Here is a 17932-nt window from a genome sequence, read left to right on the forward strand (position 1 = left end):
CTCTCTCTCTCTCTCTATACTCTCTCTCCCTCCCTCCCCCTCTCTCTCCCTCTCTCTATACTCTCCCTCCCTCCCCCTCTCTCTCTCCCTCTCTCTATACTCTCTCTCCCTCCCCCTCTCTCTCTCTCTCTCTCTATACTCTCTCTCCCTCCCTCCCCCTCTCTCTCCCTCTCTCTATACTCTCCCTCCCTCCCCCTCTCTCTCTCTCTCTCTCTATACTCTCTCTCCCTCCCCCTCTCTTTGAGGCCCCTGCCCCGGGCCTGTCCGTCCTCCTAGAACCTGAACTCCATGACCTCCAGGTTAGACTTAGACTACAGGTCAGTGTCCAGGCAGAAGACAGGAGGGGAGGAAAAGAGAGGAGAGGAACTAGTAACGCCCTCTGCGCTCTCCAATAACACCTCAGTCACAAACATGTATGTCTTTCACCTCCCTGACAGGAAGGTATGCTTGTCAAAACTGCTCAGCGTCAACACAGCAGACAAAGGTAGAGGCAGGGGCATGGGTAGAGGCAGGGAAGAGTACAGGCACCAGCAGAGTAAAGGCAGACCCAGGCAGGGGCAGTCTCAGAGGTAGAGGGGTGGCAATAGAACAGAACAGAAGAAGTTGAGGTATTAGAGACAGGATGTGACAACAGCACACAGGTCAGACCGGTTTCTGCCTAATCGCCATGGTGATATAATCTCCCTGGTGATACTAGGGAGAGCAAACACATTCCTAGAGTGTCAGACAGAACAGTGTCTCCACCCTGGCCAACTCTTTTAGAGTCAGTGAGTCTGTCTGTAAGCCAGCCTGCCACCCAGCCAGCCAATCGGCCAGCCAGCCACCAAGCCAGCAAGGCTGTTATCATGGTTATCTGGGGGGCTGCTGCCAGCATGTATGGTGTTATCATGGTTATCTGGGGGGCTGCTGCCAGCATGTATGGTGTTATCATGGTTATCTGGGGGGCTGCTGCCAGCATGTATGGTGTTATCATGGTTATCTGGGAGGGTGTGGCGGTGGTTATCCTTCGACAGGGACATTGTTTCCTAACAAGGGCGTTGAGGCTCAAGCCTCGACACGCTGAACAAATCGAAACTGGGAATCATTTGCAGACGGTTTCACAAGCTAACAAGGCCGTCCTGTTTCTCTGTTTGATGTGTTGAATTTAGTGTAAATCACAGTTATTACAGAAACCGATATTCTTTGTGGTTATAAACAAATAAAAAAATTAAAGGCTGGGCCTGTGGAGAGGTCTCCTGCTGCTATGTGTGTGTGTGTGTGTGTGTGTGTGTGTGTGTGTGTGTGTGTGTATCCTTATGTGGGTGTGTTTGTGTATCTTCATGTGTGTGTGTGTGTGTGTAATTGTGTGTGCCATCGTGTTTGCGTCTGACACTCACAGATCAGTGTGGTTCCCATGGTGACTTTGCAACATCACACACACACGCACATTAATGGGCTCCCACAGTGTGTGTGTGTGTGTGTGTGAGTGTGAGTGCCCAGCCCTCAGGGTCTGTGGCTGAGACAAGCCAGGAGGGATTACTCCAGATTATGTAACCTGTGAAACACAGACACTCTCTCTGGACACCACTTCCTGTTGCCCTTGGTAATCCCACCCTGAGGTAACACTGTGTGTGTGGATGTATATGTGGGTGGGTGTGTTTGTAATTGTCTATGTATGCGTATTTGGATCCATGTGTATGTCTGTGTGTGTGTTTATGTGTGTTTCCCTCTCCTCTGACCCAGCATGGGGTTAACTCCATCACAAATCTAACCTAATCTATAGACAACCACAGTATCCTGCCTGTCAGTCAGTCAGCACCAGAGGGGAGAGACAAGCAGAAAGACCAGCTGGGAGGAGACACACGTTCTCTCAGGACCAGCAGAGAAGACTGAACGACAGTGATGATGAGTGTCTGTAAACTCTCTCCAGCTGAAGGACTCTTCACCAGCTTGTCTGTGGACATCTGCCACCTAATACCAGTGTGTGTGTGTGTGTCAGCGTGCACCTTGTGCCTTAATGTTTCACTGGCATTCATCCACACGAGTCCCCCACAGCCCCCCTCCTTACTATGTCTGCTCTGCCCTTTTCTGCTCTGCTATCTCCTGCCAACTGTTCTCAAGCCATCAGAGTACACACCTCTCTCTGCCCTCTCTGGGGGCAGAGAAAGAGAGAGAGAGGACCAGCCCTCATCCTCACTAACAGACCAGCCCTCACCCTCACTAACAGACCAGCCCTCACCCTCACTAACAGACCAGCCCTCATCCCCACAGACCAGCCCTCATCCCCACAGACCAGCCCTCATCCCCACAGACCAGCCTTCATCCCCACAGACCAGCCCTCATCCTCACTAACAGACCAGCCCTCACCCTCACTAACAGACCAGCCCTCATCCTCACAGACCAGCCCTCATCCCCATAGACCAGCCCTCATCCCCACAGACCAGCCCTCATCCCCACAGACCAGCCCTCATCCCCACAGACCAGCCCTCATCCCCACAGACCAGCCCTCATCCGCACAGACCAGCCCTCATCCCCACAGACAAGCCCTCATCCGCACAGACAGACACCCCCTCCTCTCAGGTAGCACACATTCACAGTTTCTTCACGCCGCATGAATGCTTATCTCCTGTGCAGGCTGAGCTGGTTTAGCACGCTGCAGGGAGCAGGCTAATTCAAACGTCCAGGTCCATTACCTGCCAGCGCAGCAGAGGTGACCCTGCCGGCTCCTGCTGCAAAGTCCTGAATGCACCACTCTCTCTGAGAGGGTGGTACTCTGCCACGTGTCCTAAATACAGACTGACCACCGAAACACAGTCCTGCATGAAACACCACAAACAGAGCTGCTAGGAGTCTACTGAACGGCCCTACGTCTCTTTCAGGGGTTTTTACTATATATTTAGTGTCATGTGGCCCCTGCTCTGGAGATCTTACCTCCATTACTCTGGTCTGGGGTTGTGTAGCTCTAGAGATCTGACCTCTGCAACTTTGGTCTGGGCCTCGGGTTGAATGACCACTCACATGTCGGACAAGTTCCGTAGGGGCCTGGGGCGTGGCATGCAGACTCTACAGTTAGCGAGAGGGTCAGCTAGCTAGCTAGCGTCCGGCCTGCCTCAGGTGAAGTCCACACAGTCTGAGACAGAGACAGACAGCTGAGTGACTCCGTCTGAACACAACACAACACAGAAGGCTGACCCATCCCCATGCCACTCAGGAGCAGGACTCTGGTACGGTAGCACATGCTACATCGCAAAAACGGATATGGTACACTAGCACATGCTACGTACTACAGCCCTTGGGAATGAAACAGAGAGGTGGAGAGAGGACAGAGTTGGGAACACTAGCAAGATTCTGTCAATTGCGACGGGAAAAAACAGGAGAAACAGACAGAGAGAGAGATCATTCTAAATGAAGAGAGGAAGGAAGGTAGGCCGAGATAATGACCAGGTCTGTTCTCTGAATGACACTAGTCTTAAGTGTCTCTGCATCATGTATGTGTGGTTGTGAGTTGCACGACTCCACAGAGCTGGCGTGAGATCAGGGCTACTGTTCCCGTCACAATGCAGTTTCATATGAGGGCTCTTAGAAGCAGCCTTGGTTTGGAGTTGGTGAGGTTGTGCTGCTGTTTGTTCATTTCCTCACCTGACCTTTTCATACCTCCCTCTTCTCTCTCTCTGCCTCACTCTTTCTCTCTCTTGTTTCATCTCTCTTTCTTACTGTGTTCTTGTCTCTGTGTCTTTCGATGTCCCTCTTCTAACTACCCTTAAGTGACCAATAATCCTAACCACGAAATCACCCAAACCAACCCTACCTAACCCAAACCAACCCTACCTAACCCAAACCAACCCTACCTAACCCAAACCAACCCTACCTAACCCAAACCAACCCTACCTAACTCATACCAACCCTACCTAACCCAAACCAACCCTACCTAACCCAAACCAACCCTACCTAACTCATACCAACCCTACCTAACCCAAACCAACCCTACCTAACCCAAACCAACCCTACCTAACTCATACCAACCCTACCTAACCCAAACCAACCCTACCTAACTCATACCAACCCTACCTAACCCAAACCAACCCTACCTAACTCATACCAACTCAAGCAGGAGCCCTGCTTCTTCTCAAACAGTCTTTCTAGTCAATCCCTCCTCAACGTAATGCTCTTACATCTTCACAGCTTTGACAGTAACAAACACCTCTCCTCCCTCATCCAATCACAACAAACCTCTATTCCTCCTCCTTCCTCACCCCCACCCTCCATCCCTCCCTCCTCACCCCCCCTCCATACCTCCCTCCCTCCTCACCCCCACCCTCCATACCTCCCTCCTCACCCCCACCCTCCATAACTCCCTCCTCACCCCCACCCTCCCTCATCACCCCCACCCTCTATACCTCCCTCCTCACCCCCACCCTCCCTCATCACCCCCACCCTCTATACCTCCCTCCTCACCCCCACCCTCCCTCATCACCCCCACCCTCTATACCTCCTTCCTCTTTCAAAGGCTGTGCTGGAGAATGTGTGTGTAAGGTGTGTGTAAGGTGTGTGTATTGCTGGAGAATGTGAGCAGCACTAATTTGATTATGGTGGGACTAATGATGCTGGGGGCTGGAGACAATATAGCTTCACTGTACCCCCCCAACCACACACACACACCCCATACACACTTACATCATACAAATCTCTACACATCAGACACATTCACACATCATCATCATACACTTTCCCGTGATTATATTTTCTATGCTTTGTGAACGTACACACATGCACACACACACACACGCTCACACACATCCATGCACACACACGCACACACACGCACACACACAATGAGAGAACAGGGCAGCAGTCTCTGTAGTCATTAATTATTGAGCACATGCAGTACAGTTGGGATCGACTTTACATTAGTTTGTTTTCTACAAACGAATCATACACCAGCCTCTAGTCATACACCAGCCTCTAGTCATACACCAGCCTCTAGTCATACACCAGCCTCTAGTCATACACCAGCCTCTAGTCATACACCAGCCTCTAGTCATACACCAGCCTCTAGTCATACACCAGCCTCTAGTCATACACCAGCCTCTAATCATACACAAGCATCTAGTCATACACTAGCCTCTAGTCACACACCAGCCTCTAATCATACACCAGCCTCTAATCATACACCAGCCTCTAGTCATACACCAGCCTCTAGTCATACACCAGCCTCTAGTCATACACCAGCCTCTAGTCATACACCAGCCTCTAATCATACACCAGCCTCTAATCATACACCAGCCTCTAATCATACACCAGCCTCTAGCCTCTTCTCCTGCTCAGTGCCATTTCTTCTCTCAAGATGAAAGTAGCCGGGAAGGAAAGAGGGGGAGGGAGGGGGGAAGGAGGGGAAGAGGAGGGAGAAGAGGGGGAGGGAGGGGGGAAGGAGGGGAAGAGGAGGGAGGAGAAGAGGGGGAGGGAGGAGAAAAGGGGGAGGGAGGGGGAGGGGTAAGAAGGGGAAGAGAAGGGAGGAGAAGAGGGGGAGGGGGGGGGGGAGGAGGGGGGAGGGAGAATAGAGACAGAGTGGGGGAAAGGCAGGACAGACCACAGAAGCTCTTAATGAGAGTTTGTTGCTGGGGGCTGAACAGCAAGGGAGAGGCTGACTCTGCTGCCTCTAACCGTGGAGCTCTGACACCGAGAGAGGCAGCCTCTAACCGTGGAGCTCTGACAACGAGAGAGGCAGCCTCTAACCGTGGAGCTCTGACACCGAGAGAGGCAGCCTCTAACCGTGGAGCTCTGACAACGAGAGAGGCTGCCTCTAACAGGTGGGAGTGTCTGATTTGCTGGAGCAGCCGGCCAGGTACAATAGTTCCAACTGTGATGATGAACAGATGTTATTATCCAAGGCAGCGTATAGTACCGGGGGATTTGAACCTTCAACCTCTAGATCTGCAGTCAGATGCTGTAACCACTGAGCTAGCCCTAACCCTGCCTGTCACTGTGTGGTGTGGCTGATAGCAGGGAGGCTGAGCCCTCACACAGCCTCTCCTCCCAGGACCTCCAGAGAGGCTGAGCCCTCACACAGCCTCTCCTCCCAGGACCTCCAGAGGCTGAACCCTCACACAGCCTCTCCTCCTAGGACCTCCAGAGAGGCTGAGCCCTCAGACAGCCTCTCCTCCCAGGACCTCCAGAGAGGCTGAGCCCTCACACAGCCTCTCCTCCCAGGACCTCCAGAGAGGCTGAGCCCTCACACAGCCTCTCCCCCCAGGACCTCCAGAGGCTGAGCCCTCACACAGCCTCTCCCCCCAGGACCTCCAGAGAGGCTGAGCCCTCACACAGCCTCTCCCCCCAGGACCTCCAGAGGCTGAGCCCTCACACAGCCTCTCCTCCCAGGACCTCCAGAGAGGCTGAGCCCTCAGACAGCCTCTCCCCCCAGGACCTCCAGAGGCTGAGCCCTCACACAGCCTCTCTTCCCGGGACCTGAGTTTCTGTCTGTCTGAGGTAGAGCCCGACCGATAAAGGATTTTTAAGGCCGATACCAATACAAATATTTGGTGATTTAAAAATCCAATATTCCGATATCGGCTGATATAAAATAATATTTTTAAAATCCAGAAACGCGTAACAAAACAAACTGATTTCCCTAACTGTAGTTATTTGTAGTTTACATTTAGTCACTTTTAGCAGAAGTTCTTATCCAGAGCGACTAAGTACAGGGACATTCCCCGAGGCAAGTAGGGTTAAGTGCCTTCCCAAGGACACAACGTCATTTTACATGGCCAGGAATCGAACCAGCAACCTTCTGATTAATAGCCCGATTCCCTAACTGCTCAGCCATCTGACTCCTGTTATTATTTCCTCACTAAAATAATATGTTAATGCAGTTTCTGATAAATAAAATGTATAAAAATACAAACTTAAGAAAAAAAAAAAAAAAAAAAAAAAAAAAAACATTAATATACATTTATCAGCCATAATAAAATCAATACCGATAGTTTGGAAAATGCCCAATATCGGCCGATAATATCGGTCCGCCGATATATCGGTCGGGCTCTAGTCTGAGGTGAGTCTTTCTGGAGGGGGTTAGGTTGCAGATGTGTCTGTAAAGCCCTCGGTGACATGGCTTGTGAAAAGCTCAGCTGTGGTCATGTGGTGTTGAGCTGATGTGGTCATGTGGTGTTGATCTGATGTTGGTGTGTCCAGAGTCTTCGCCTCCAATGACATCCTTCTGTTTTCTATTTGTAGAAGGTGCCCTTACAAGGTATGCACTTCGTCATGCAACAGTGCGTTAAGCTGGCCCAGACGGGTTGGTATGGGTCTGTGGTTGTTCAGCCGTCTGCTCTGACGACGCCTCGACTCTCAGCGCAGGATGGTGGGTCTGAACATACACGCTGGCTCTTACACTGCAACATGACAGAGAAGGACATCCTGCTGCTTTTGCTGGACTGCATTACACACAGAGGCCCAGTTTGGTCTGAATCAGAAATGTTGTGGTTATCCAGATCACCATCTGAACTATGTTAGCCTCCATCCTGCCTTCTCCTGCCCTGCCCTCTCCTCTCTTCTCTGCTGGTCTCCTCTCTTTTCTCTGCTGGTCTCCTCTCTTCTCTTCTCTGCTGGTCTCCTCTCTTCTCTTCTCTGCTGGTCTCCTCTCTTCTCTTCTCTGCTGGTCTCCTCTCCTCTCTGGTCTCCTCTCCTCTCTGCTGGTCTCCTCTCCTCTCTGCTGGTCTCCTCTCCTCTCTGCTGGTCTCCTCTACTCTCTGCTGGTCTCTTCTCTTCTGGTCTCCTCTCTTCTCTTCTCTGCTGGTCTCCTCTCTTCTCTTCTCTGCTGGTCTCCTCTCTTCTCTTCTCTGATGGTCTCCTCTCCTCTCTGATGGTCTCCTCTCCTCTCTGCTGGTCTCCTCTCCTCTCTGATGGTCTCCTCTCCTCTCTGATGGTCTCCTCTCCTCTCTGCTGGTCTCCTCTCCTCTCTGCTGGTCTCCTCTCCTCTCAGCTGGTCTCCTCTCCTCTCTGCTGGTCTCCTCTCCTCTCTGATGGTCTCCTCTCCATGCTCTTTATTCCGCCCTTCACCTTTCCGCTCCTCTCCACCCCTCTCAGGTCCTCTGCTCTCCAAACCTCCACGTATCTCCTCTCCTTTGCTTTCTAATCTTCTCCTTCTCTCCAGTGGAACATGTAAAGCTGCAGTGTTTTTATTAAATGAGTCTGGTATGACTGTGTTGAAGTCACGGTTCTGGAGAGGGTGCCTGTCTCCCTCTCTGCCAGGCTAGAACAAGCCAGATGTTTGTCCAGGAGGCCTCTGTACTACAGTTCTCTCTCTCTCATTTCCCTCCCTCCCTCTCTCTTATATTCCCTACCTCCCTCCATCTCTCTCATTTCCCTCCCTCCATCTCTTTTATATCCATCCCTCCCTCCATCTCTCTTTTATATCCCTCCCTCTCTCGTTTTCTCCCTCTCTAGTTTCTGGCACATAATCACAAACCTCTTTCCAATGACAAAGTAAGGCCTGTCAAGAGAGGTCCCCTTCCTGATGTGAGCAGTGCATTAACGTGATTAACCCACATTCCCTCCACACTAACAGGCTGGCTCTGACACACATCCCCCCTCGGTGTGGACTAGCTGTTGGAAGTGTAAAAGTGTGACGGCGAGGTCAGGTTTGACAGACAGGAAGAACAGACAGCTTCACATGCAGCTTTAACTGTTTATATTATTATTATCATTCATGAAGATTGTTATTTTCTCACATTATATAAACACATTATTATATTCAAACAAATGTTCTATGATGATTATGTTACGTAAGCATGTATACGGTTACACAGTGAAGATGTGATGTTATGTAATGTTACACATCCAGGTTGTGACCGCTGCTCTCCTTTACACCATCACAGGTCCAACTTACGAGATGCCAGTCAGCAGCGAAGGTCAGAATATAACATGTTCCCTTTAACTTAACACAGCCCCACCCCAGGCCCCTCCCCAGGGCACAGGGCCCCACCCCAGGGCCCCACCCCAGGGCACAAGGCCCCACCCCAGGGCCCCACCCCAGGGCACAGGGCCCCACCCCAGGCCCCTCCCCAGGGCACAAGGCCCCTCCCCAGGGCACAAGGCCCCACCCCAGGGCACAGGGCCCCACCCCAGGGCACAGGGCCCCACCCCAGGGCACAGGGCCCCACCCCAGGGCACAGGGCCCCTCCCCAGGGCACAGGGCCCCTCCCCAGGGCACAGGGCCCCACCCCAGGGCACAGGGCCCCACCCCAGGGCACAAGGCCCCACCCCAGGGCCCCACCCCAGGGCACAGGGCCCCACCCCAGGGCACAAGGCCCCACCCCAGGGCACAGGGCCCCACCCCAGGCCCCACCCCAGGGCACAGGGCCCCACCCCAGGGTACAGGGCCCCACCCCAGGCCCCACGGCCCCACCCCAGGGCACAAGGCCCCACCCCAGGGCACAGGGCCCCACCCCAGGGCACAAGGCCCCACCCCAGGGCACAGGGCCCCACCCCAGGGCACAAGGCCCCACCCCAGGGCACAGGGCCCCACCCCAGGCCCCACCCCAGGGCACAGGGCCCCACCCCAGGGCACAAGGCCCCACCCCAGGGCACAAGGCCCCACCCCAGGGCACAGGGCCCCACCCCAGGCCCCACCCCAGGGCACAGGGCCCCACCCCAGGCCCCACCCCAGGGCACAGGGCCCCACCCCAGGGCACAGGGCCCCACCCCAGGGCCCCACCCCAGGGCACAGGGCCCCACCCCAGGGTACAGGGCCCCACCCCAGGGCACAAGGCCCCACCCCAGGGCACAGGGCCCCACCCCAGGCCCCACGGCCCCACCCCAGGGCACAGGGCCCCACCCCAGGCCCCACCCCAGGGCACAGGGCCCCACCCCAGGCCCCACCCCAGGGCACAGGGCCCCACCCCAGGGCACAGGGCCCCACCCCAGGGCACAGGGCCCCTCCCCAGGGCACAGGGCCCCACCCCAGGGCACAGGGCCCCTCCCCAGGGCACAGGGCCCCTCCCCAGGGCACAGGGCCCCACCCCAGGGCACCACAGATTTTTTATTCACAGCACCTCCTACGTAGTTCAGGGAGATGAAGTGAGGCATGAACACATGCATGTTGCATTCAGCATAGAAGCCTCAGGCTCAAACTTCATATCACAGTATCAAAGAGCCATGCTGCTAAAACAGTGTGTGTGAGTGAACTCTTTAGAAGTCCAGACTGAAGTGCAGTAGAGAAAGCCTTTTCAGGCCCGCTTTATTTGGATCAATGGATGAGAAGAATAATGGCCTGCAGAGACTAGTCTCTCTTTTTCCTTCTCTCTCCCCCTATCCCCCTTTCTCTCCCTCACCTTCTCCCTCTCCTCCCCCTCTCTCCCTCTCCTCCCCCTCTCTCTCTCCCTCTCCTCCCCCTCTCTCCCTCCCTCTCCTCCCCCTCTCCCTCTCCCTCTCCTCCCCCTCTCTCTCTCCCTCTCCTCCCCCTCTCTCTCTCTCTCCCTCTCCTCCCCCTCTCTCTCTCCCTCTCCTCCCCCTCTCTCCCTCTCCTCCCCCTCTCTCTCTCCCTCTCCTCCCCCTCTCTCCCTCCCTCTCCTCCCCCTCTCCTCCCAGGTGGAAGGTAGGACCCTCCGGGGGAGAAGTGAGAGAGCAGAGCATCCTGGGAAAAGCAGCGGTGAACATCTGGTGGTGAACGCTGCAACGGCAACCACTTCACCACTTCCTGGTACCCCCCGCCCCCAGGTCCAGCGTCTGCCACAGGAACACACTCTGCCTCAATAATGCTAGAGGTGTAAATTAAACATGAAACCGACACACACACACACACACAGGTTAAATACACATGTAGAATCAGACGAACATACCAGAATCACAGAACAACACAGTTGCTGCCAGATGTGTGTGTGTGTGTGTTTTCTGTGCCCTTTGTGGCAGCAGATATGTCTCAGCCTGACAGGCAGAGCGTGAGCCGTGACCTACCTCACAAACACATGCCAGGCTGGAGACCAGCGTGGAGGCTGATAGAGGCTAGAGACCAGCGTGGAGGCTGATAGAGGCTAGAGACCAGCGTGGAGGCTGATAGAGGCTGGAGACCAGCAAGGAGGCTGATAGAGGCTAGAGACCAGCGTGGAGGCTGATAGAGGTTGGAGACCAGCGTGGAGGCTGATAGAGGCTAGAGACCAGCGTGGAGGCTGATAGAGGCTAGAGACCAGCGTGGAGGCTCATAGAGGCTGGAGACCAGCATGGAGGCTGATAGAGGCTAGAGACCAGCATGGAGGCTGATAGAGGCTGGAGACCAGCGTGGAGGCTGATAGAGGCTGGAGACCAGCGTGGAGGCTGATAGAGGCTGGAGACCAGCATGGAGGCTGATAGAGACTGGAGACCAGCGTGGAGGCTGATAGAGGCTGGAGACCAGCGTGGAGGCTGATAGAGGCTAGAGACCAGCGTGGAGGCTGATAGATGCTAGAGACCAGCATGGAGGCTGATAGAGGCTGGAGACCAGCGTGGAGGATGATAGAGGCTGGAGACCAGCGTGGCGGCTGATAGAGGCTGGAGATCAGTTCGAGGTCTGTTTTGAGTCTGATGAGGGTTACAGATAATACAGACCATTCCTTGACTCTGCCCACAAAGTACTGTTAAAACTCTGCACTTCTGATACTTGATGTTCTGCTCTACTTTCTATATGCACTATTTGTAAATCTCTTTGGACAATAGCGTCTACTAGATTAATACAATATTAACCCTAACCCAATGTCAGGAGAACACAGAGATTGGTGAAAAACCAGAAAGAGATTAATCCTCCCCCCTCTTCCTTCCTCCCCCTCTTCCTTCCTCCCCCCCTCCCTCCCCTCCCCCCCTCTCCCTCCCTCCCCCTCTCCTTTCCTATGTGCCCTTTATTAATCATCCTTGGTTAGTGGGGCATAGAGAGTAAGTAGTGTAAGATGCTCTGGGGCGTGCAGAGCAGTAGGAACGCCCACACACACACACACACACACAACACAGTCATAAACAAATAAAACACACACATTCACAAATAAAAGCTCTCTCTTTCACACACACACACATTGATATAACAAAAAAAAGCGGGACCGCGCGCACACACACGCGCGGTCCCAAACACAGCTGCTCTCCAGGGCTCCTGGCCAGAAGCCCTCAGCTGCAGCTGATGTAACCTTTTACACATCCTCAGTTCAGCCTGGCTCACACAGGCCTCCTAACAGCACCATCCTTTCACCAAACAGGTTTGTACAGAAACGGCCTGCTAAGATCAAAGGACTTTGCAAAGACAGCACTACAGCAGCCAACAAGCCTGATACACACACACCTCATACATGAAGAACAAGATCATACACACACATGCAGCAGAAGGCTACGTACAGAACAGACACTATAGCCTCACACACACACACAGTGGCCTCACACACACACACACACACACACACACACACACACACACTGTGGCCTCACACAGAGAAAGAGAGAGAGACAGACAGAGAGACAGAGACAGCAGATCAAGGCTGATAGACAGACTAGACAGACCCTTGTTTCACATCATCAACATCACTGTTCCTCCTGGTGGACAACAGCCAGGAGGAGAGCAGGAGGGTCCCAGAGGACCCAGACGGCCTCTCTTCCCCTCCCCTCTCTTCCCCTCCCCTCCCCTTCCCCCTCCCCTCTCTTCCCCTCCCCTTCCCCCTCCCATGACAGGAAAGTAGACATCCCCCTCAGAAACTAACAGCAGATTAGCCAATCCCATCACAGGACACATAATCACTAGAGTGCTTGTTGATCAGCCATGAAGTATAAGGAAAAGTAGGGTTTTCAAATCTAAGCTACAGCATTAAGCAACCATTTATTCATATGGACATTAGTCCGTTCTAATTGAGAAATCCGGGCAAAGCTATCCCAGAGTATCCCTGATACAGAGTAATGTAATAATTACCATGAATAGAAGCGAGGGTTTTTAAAAAGCTGCGTTAGCTATAGGCCAGAACCATTATGACTATTAAATGCATCTCTCTCTCTCGCTCTAAGAGATAAGTAAAAGAACAAATTATTATTGCTATAGGAATTCTGGATTTGCCTGTTTAATGCTCTACGCGCTTTAACGAGAGTTCGTCAGATAAGTGATCATGTGTCGGTAGCGTGTTGCTGACAGGAACACACTACCTGTGGACAAAAAGTGGAAACATTTCGCGTCATTTCTGATTGACACAAAACAGACACGGGTGTGTCGACAAGGAGGAACACGTACCTGGTTTGACAGTCTTCAGACGGATAGGCTCCAGAAAGTGGCGAATGACGGCCAGAGTGTCACGGTTTGTAAGTCCACTAACCGGGGTACCGTTCACCTCCAACAGAACGTCTCCGTAGTAGGGCAGTTTACCGACGTGACACACCAGAACCTCGAGCTTCATCTGACCCAGGTACGGAAACTGTCCGAGCTCTGCTCCCCCCAGGACCTCCACCACGGAGCCGAACTCGCCCAGGTTCCCCCATGACACGGAACACTCTTGCACCTTGTTGGACCAGTGTTTCTTCTTTTTTAGCGTTCTGGACATGGTCAGGCCGTTTGCTGGGAAGGTGTAGTCACTTTCTAGTTTCACAGTCACGAAAACAGTAGAGAATATGTCCCAACAGACGCCTCGTAACTTAAGAGAGCCATAGCTTGATTTATTGCAATTTGACTTGTAGCGCACGAACGTGGGTCATGGATGGTGTGTTCCAAGGTTTTGTAGCCTATTCCAAAAACATTTAAAATCCAACATCCAACAACTCAATGATATTATTTACTTCATTCGCTGCGATTACTTCTGTTTGTATTCCAATACATACAGATTTATCTGTGCGTAATATATAAAACGTGACCGCAATGCTAGCATAGAACATGCGCTTATTTAATCACACCACGACTCGGTCTGACGCTTTTTGAAAAGCCTCCAGCAGCTAGTTGACAAACCCGGGAAAACGGTACACGACAGCGCGAGAAACCAACAAACCTGCTTGGCTGTTTGGAACAACAGCACCTGTTTTAGTGCGTCAACGAAACACGCTTTATATAGGCTACATTACGAATGCGACGCGGGCAGTTGTCTAAACGCTGTCTGAACGAAGGTTTCTTCTCGGTAGTGGTCGTTCTAGTGAATAATCGTACGCATTTTGCTACTGGCCGATGCGACCGCTTCCCAACCGTGCTACAGGTTCGGTTTCCCGTCCACACCTGGCGCGCTGGCACTGTCAAGCGAGCCGCGCGACTGCCGCCCATCTATGCAGATGTCACTGCGCGCGACTCAACCTTTCCTCGACGTTCACGCGGGCTCCATCCCTCGGTGTCGAGGCGAACCGGCCATTACAATACTTTGGGTAAATACGGTGTAGAAGAACAAGGAAAATGGTTTCACTCTTTATTACACAGATGTATTTAGATTACTTTCAGTGGTTTATTTAGTCAAACGTTTTTTTCTCACGTCGGTAATATAATTAGTATAACGTTAATTAGTAGGCCTACCGTTTGTGAACGGTAATGCAAATGTTGATGTACGCTTTTATTGAGTTAGTTAAAGATGGCACGCGCCAATTTTTCAATACCGTTCGGACTGTAGCCCAATTATCACGGCAACGAATGGTGCCAAACCTAATTGTCTCTGTTGGATTTCCATATACGTCTCCACAGCGCCGCTCTCCGCCACATCCAAACCACTTCACCGCAGCCACGGGGTCCACGCGAGGTACACAAACACACTAGCATGTGTTCAAGCAGTGCATTCAGCTAACACGTGAAATGTTCCTGACATCTGCGTAGCGCGAGCTATCCGGGGCATTTACGAAAGCGCGCAGTCTGGGATGAGAGATGACATCCTGGACTGTGTGTCTTTTTCGCAACCTGCCCTCCGGACTTCAAGGCCTCATTAGCTCGTGGGATGATTACAGACCTGGGATGTAGTATGTAGTCGGTTCACGTAAAACATACTGATTCATTTGACTAAAATGTAAATGTATGTATGAGGCGCCCAGATTACTGTGTAGGGAGTCTGTCCAGAAAAGGACAAAATATATTTATAAAAGATGTAAATGTATGAAACAATGACAGGTCTAACTGCAGGACAGGAAGCGTTGCTGAGGTGCGTGTAGCTGTTTAGGTGAGTGTTTGTTTGTGTAACTGTTTAGATGAGTGTTTGTTTGTGTAGCTGTTTAGCTAGGTGAGTGTGTGTTTGTGTAACTGTTTAGGTGAGTGTTTGTTTGTGTAGCTGTTTAGTGTCAGATGTAGAGAGTCAGATGGCTGAGCGGTGAGGGAGTCAGGCTAGTAATCTGAAGGTTGCCAGTTTGATTCCCGGCCGTGCTTAATGACATTGTGTCCTTGGGCAAGGTACTTCACCCTACTTGCTTCGGGGGGAATGTCCCTGTACTTACTGTAAGTCGCTCTGGATAAGAGCGTCTGCTAAATGACTAAATGTAAATGTAGCTATGTGAGTGTGTGTTTGTGTAACTGTGATTAGGTGAGTGTTTGTTTGTGTAGCTGTGTTTAAGTGACACAGGGAGACCTACATTTTACAAACTGCTTTCTGGAAGAAAATAGGAATGGAGTTATATTTACATGTTACACAACTCAGTTTATGCACATATTCAAACTAGGTTCATATTCAAATGTTGTAGAACAAGGCAGTCTAAATCTGTTCTTATAGACCGCTACCTTCCAGCAGGCCTACGCTGACAATTAAACTCTTCTTATGAACAACATATAGATTTTATTTTTATTGAACAGCGGTTATAATTAGGTACACTACCAATAGCGTAAAACACAATCTACACTGTGTAAAAGATGGAGGATATGTTTATTGTTATAATAATAGCTATATGTCAAGAAACATTGTTTTTACACATGCTTTACAGAATGTACACGTTGTCAAGATACAAAAATAGACTTGACAACAAAATTCAACTCATCGAACACTGACAGCAGCACTTAAAATTGCCAGAGCATTACTGCCAAACTTTGGTTTGAAAGTTTTAAAACAATTATATTTTAAAAAAAAGATATTAACATAATAATACAAAACTATGTATAAAGACACCCTTTAGCTGTGATGACAAAAAAAGTATTTTTTTTTAAGGCAAACTAAAAGGTTTTCAGGACCTTTACGAGGTAAAAGGTAACCGTGCCAACAAGGACCGAGAATAGAAATGCACGTCATCTCATTATGTCAGAACCACAAGGCTACAATAGCAAGACACGCTGTTCATATTATACACACAACACAGCAGCCAAACCTGGGCTGACAAGACAGTTGGAATGTTTGATTAGGTTTGGTCTGACCTGATCACTGGAGGAACATCAAGCCACGGACTAACTACAGTACCACACGTTTAGACACTGAATCAGGAAAAAACAAGGCAACTGTAATTGTGTGAAAGAGTAATGTGCAAATTCTGTAAAAGGAACGTACCACAGAGAACACCTTTTGGAGGAGACTGGAACTAAACAAGTCCTTTCTTGATCCAATGGAGAAACACAGTCTCAGCCTGTTAGCTGGACTACGAGACATAAAGCACCCAGATGTGGAGGGCTACGATGCTTCAACATCTGACAGGCAGACAAGAGGAACTAGCTATACCATAGGAGACTAATATGGAAATTCATAGTTGAGCATTTCTGAAGTGCAATAATCATCATTTTCTTGAAGAGAATGTAAATAAAGCCAGGATTGGATCTGACCTGATATAGGAATGCTTACACAGTATATTCTAGCCAACATAGTCTACTTATGTACCAGTCTATAAAAAGGAGCTGCAAAATGACCCTGAATCATTTTTGATGAATGATAAGACAAAAAGGCAATAAATCAACAATTTAAATGACTTCTGTTAGATCATAAAACACCCCAGTATGGGTGTGCATCTTGTTCAATCCTGTTTCATCACTCATCAACCGCAGACAGTTATTCTGACTGACACATGCAGAAAGACGAGTTTGAAAACACTCAAGGGAGGAGGAAAAAAATACAACTCCAGCTTAGAAACAGTCTTTTCCACCACTGTCGTTGGGCAGGATAGCATTGAACAGATTAGGAAGTGATATGTACTAATACATACACACATACATGTTTAAATCCATACAACACATTCTTCTTCACAATCCCAAAACCCAATGTGATTCATAGCTTGCAGGGCTGTGCGATATGGACCCCAAAAAGTTATATTCTAGCAATTCTTTAAACTAAATATTGCGATTTTAATAGTGATTTTGGTCAGCACATTTCTTTGTTTCCACATGACCAGGGTTCCTTTTTCAAACACGTTTTCGGTTGTTTTAGGCTAGTTAATTTTCTGTCTAAAGTAAAATTATAACTGGGTCATTCCACAAAAAGAGGACATTTTAAATGTCGCTCCTTCGTGTTTAGAAGAGCTGGAGGTAGCGGTGCAGATGGATTCGTCCCAGCGCCAACAACAAGCGGACAGCCCTTTCTGTACCTCGCTAGCTTGGGAAGAGACATCTGCTATTTGGCTTTTGTGTCGTTTACTTTTCTGGCAAATAAATACATACAAATGTCAAGCTTCTCAGTTGCGTAACCTGCAATAAAACCTGCAATAATTGTGTTGAGGGTAAAACAAGAAAAAGAAAACAACAAAACAAAAAGTAGCTTTTGCTGGTTTAGAAATCGCACATGCAGCTTTATAGCTATGAACGGATCAGGACGGAACCCAGACACTCCGTCAAGGAAACAGGCATTTCAACTGCACCAACACCATCACCGGACGAACAGCCTCAGAGAACCAAGAAGGACAAAAAGGAGGTAAAACTTTGAGGAAATAAAAAGATGATCAGTGCATATAGTCTGATGGGAACCATGACAACACATAACCTGGCGCTAGGTTACAGAAGAGCTCTGCTTGGCCAAGACTGTCTGAAAGACAAGCGTTAACCGGGGAGGTCCCTATGTGCAAACGGCGCACGCGATCCTGACGACGGGATTTTGTTTACGACAGA

At 50.5% G+C, this 17932-nt stretch overlaps 1 protein-coding gene across 5 annotated transcripts in view; it reads right to left on the reverse strand.

Moving 5' to 3' along the window:
* LOC134029587 (membrane-associated guanylate kinase, WW and PDZ domain-containing protein 3) overlaps window positions 1-14218 on the reverse strand; it is an 87370-nt gene extending 73152 nt beyond the window's left edge. For 2 of the 5 annotated variants that reach the window (XM_062473788.1, XM_062473767.1), the window contains exon 1: window positions 13202-14215. In XM_062473788.1, coding sequence (XP_062329772.1) covers window positions 13202-13508 — 307 coding nt within the window. In that variant the 5' untranslated portion in view covers window positions 13509-14215. Of the gene's footprint in view, window positions 1-13201 lie in introns of all 5 variants that reach the window. The other 3 variants (XM_062473777.1, XM_062473798.1, XM_062473805.1) reach the window with 3 other exon arrangements.
* Between the last annotated feature and the right edge of the window lie 3714 nt (window positions 14219-17932).

The sequence above is a fragment of the Osmerus eperlanus genome, chromosome 1, assembly GCF_963692335.1.
Source record: "Osmerus eperlanus chromosome 1, fOsmEpe2.1, whole genome shotgun sequence".
In the NCBI taxonomy this organism is placed as follows: domain Eukaryota; kingdom Metazoa; phylum Chordata; class Actinopteri; order Osmeriformes; family Osmeridae; genus Osmerus; species Osmerus eperlanus.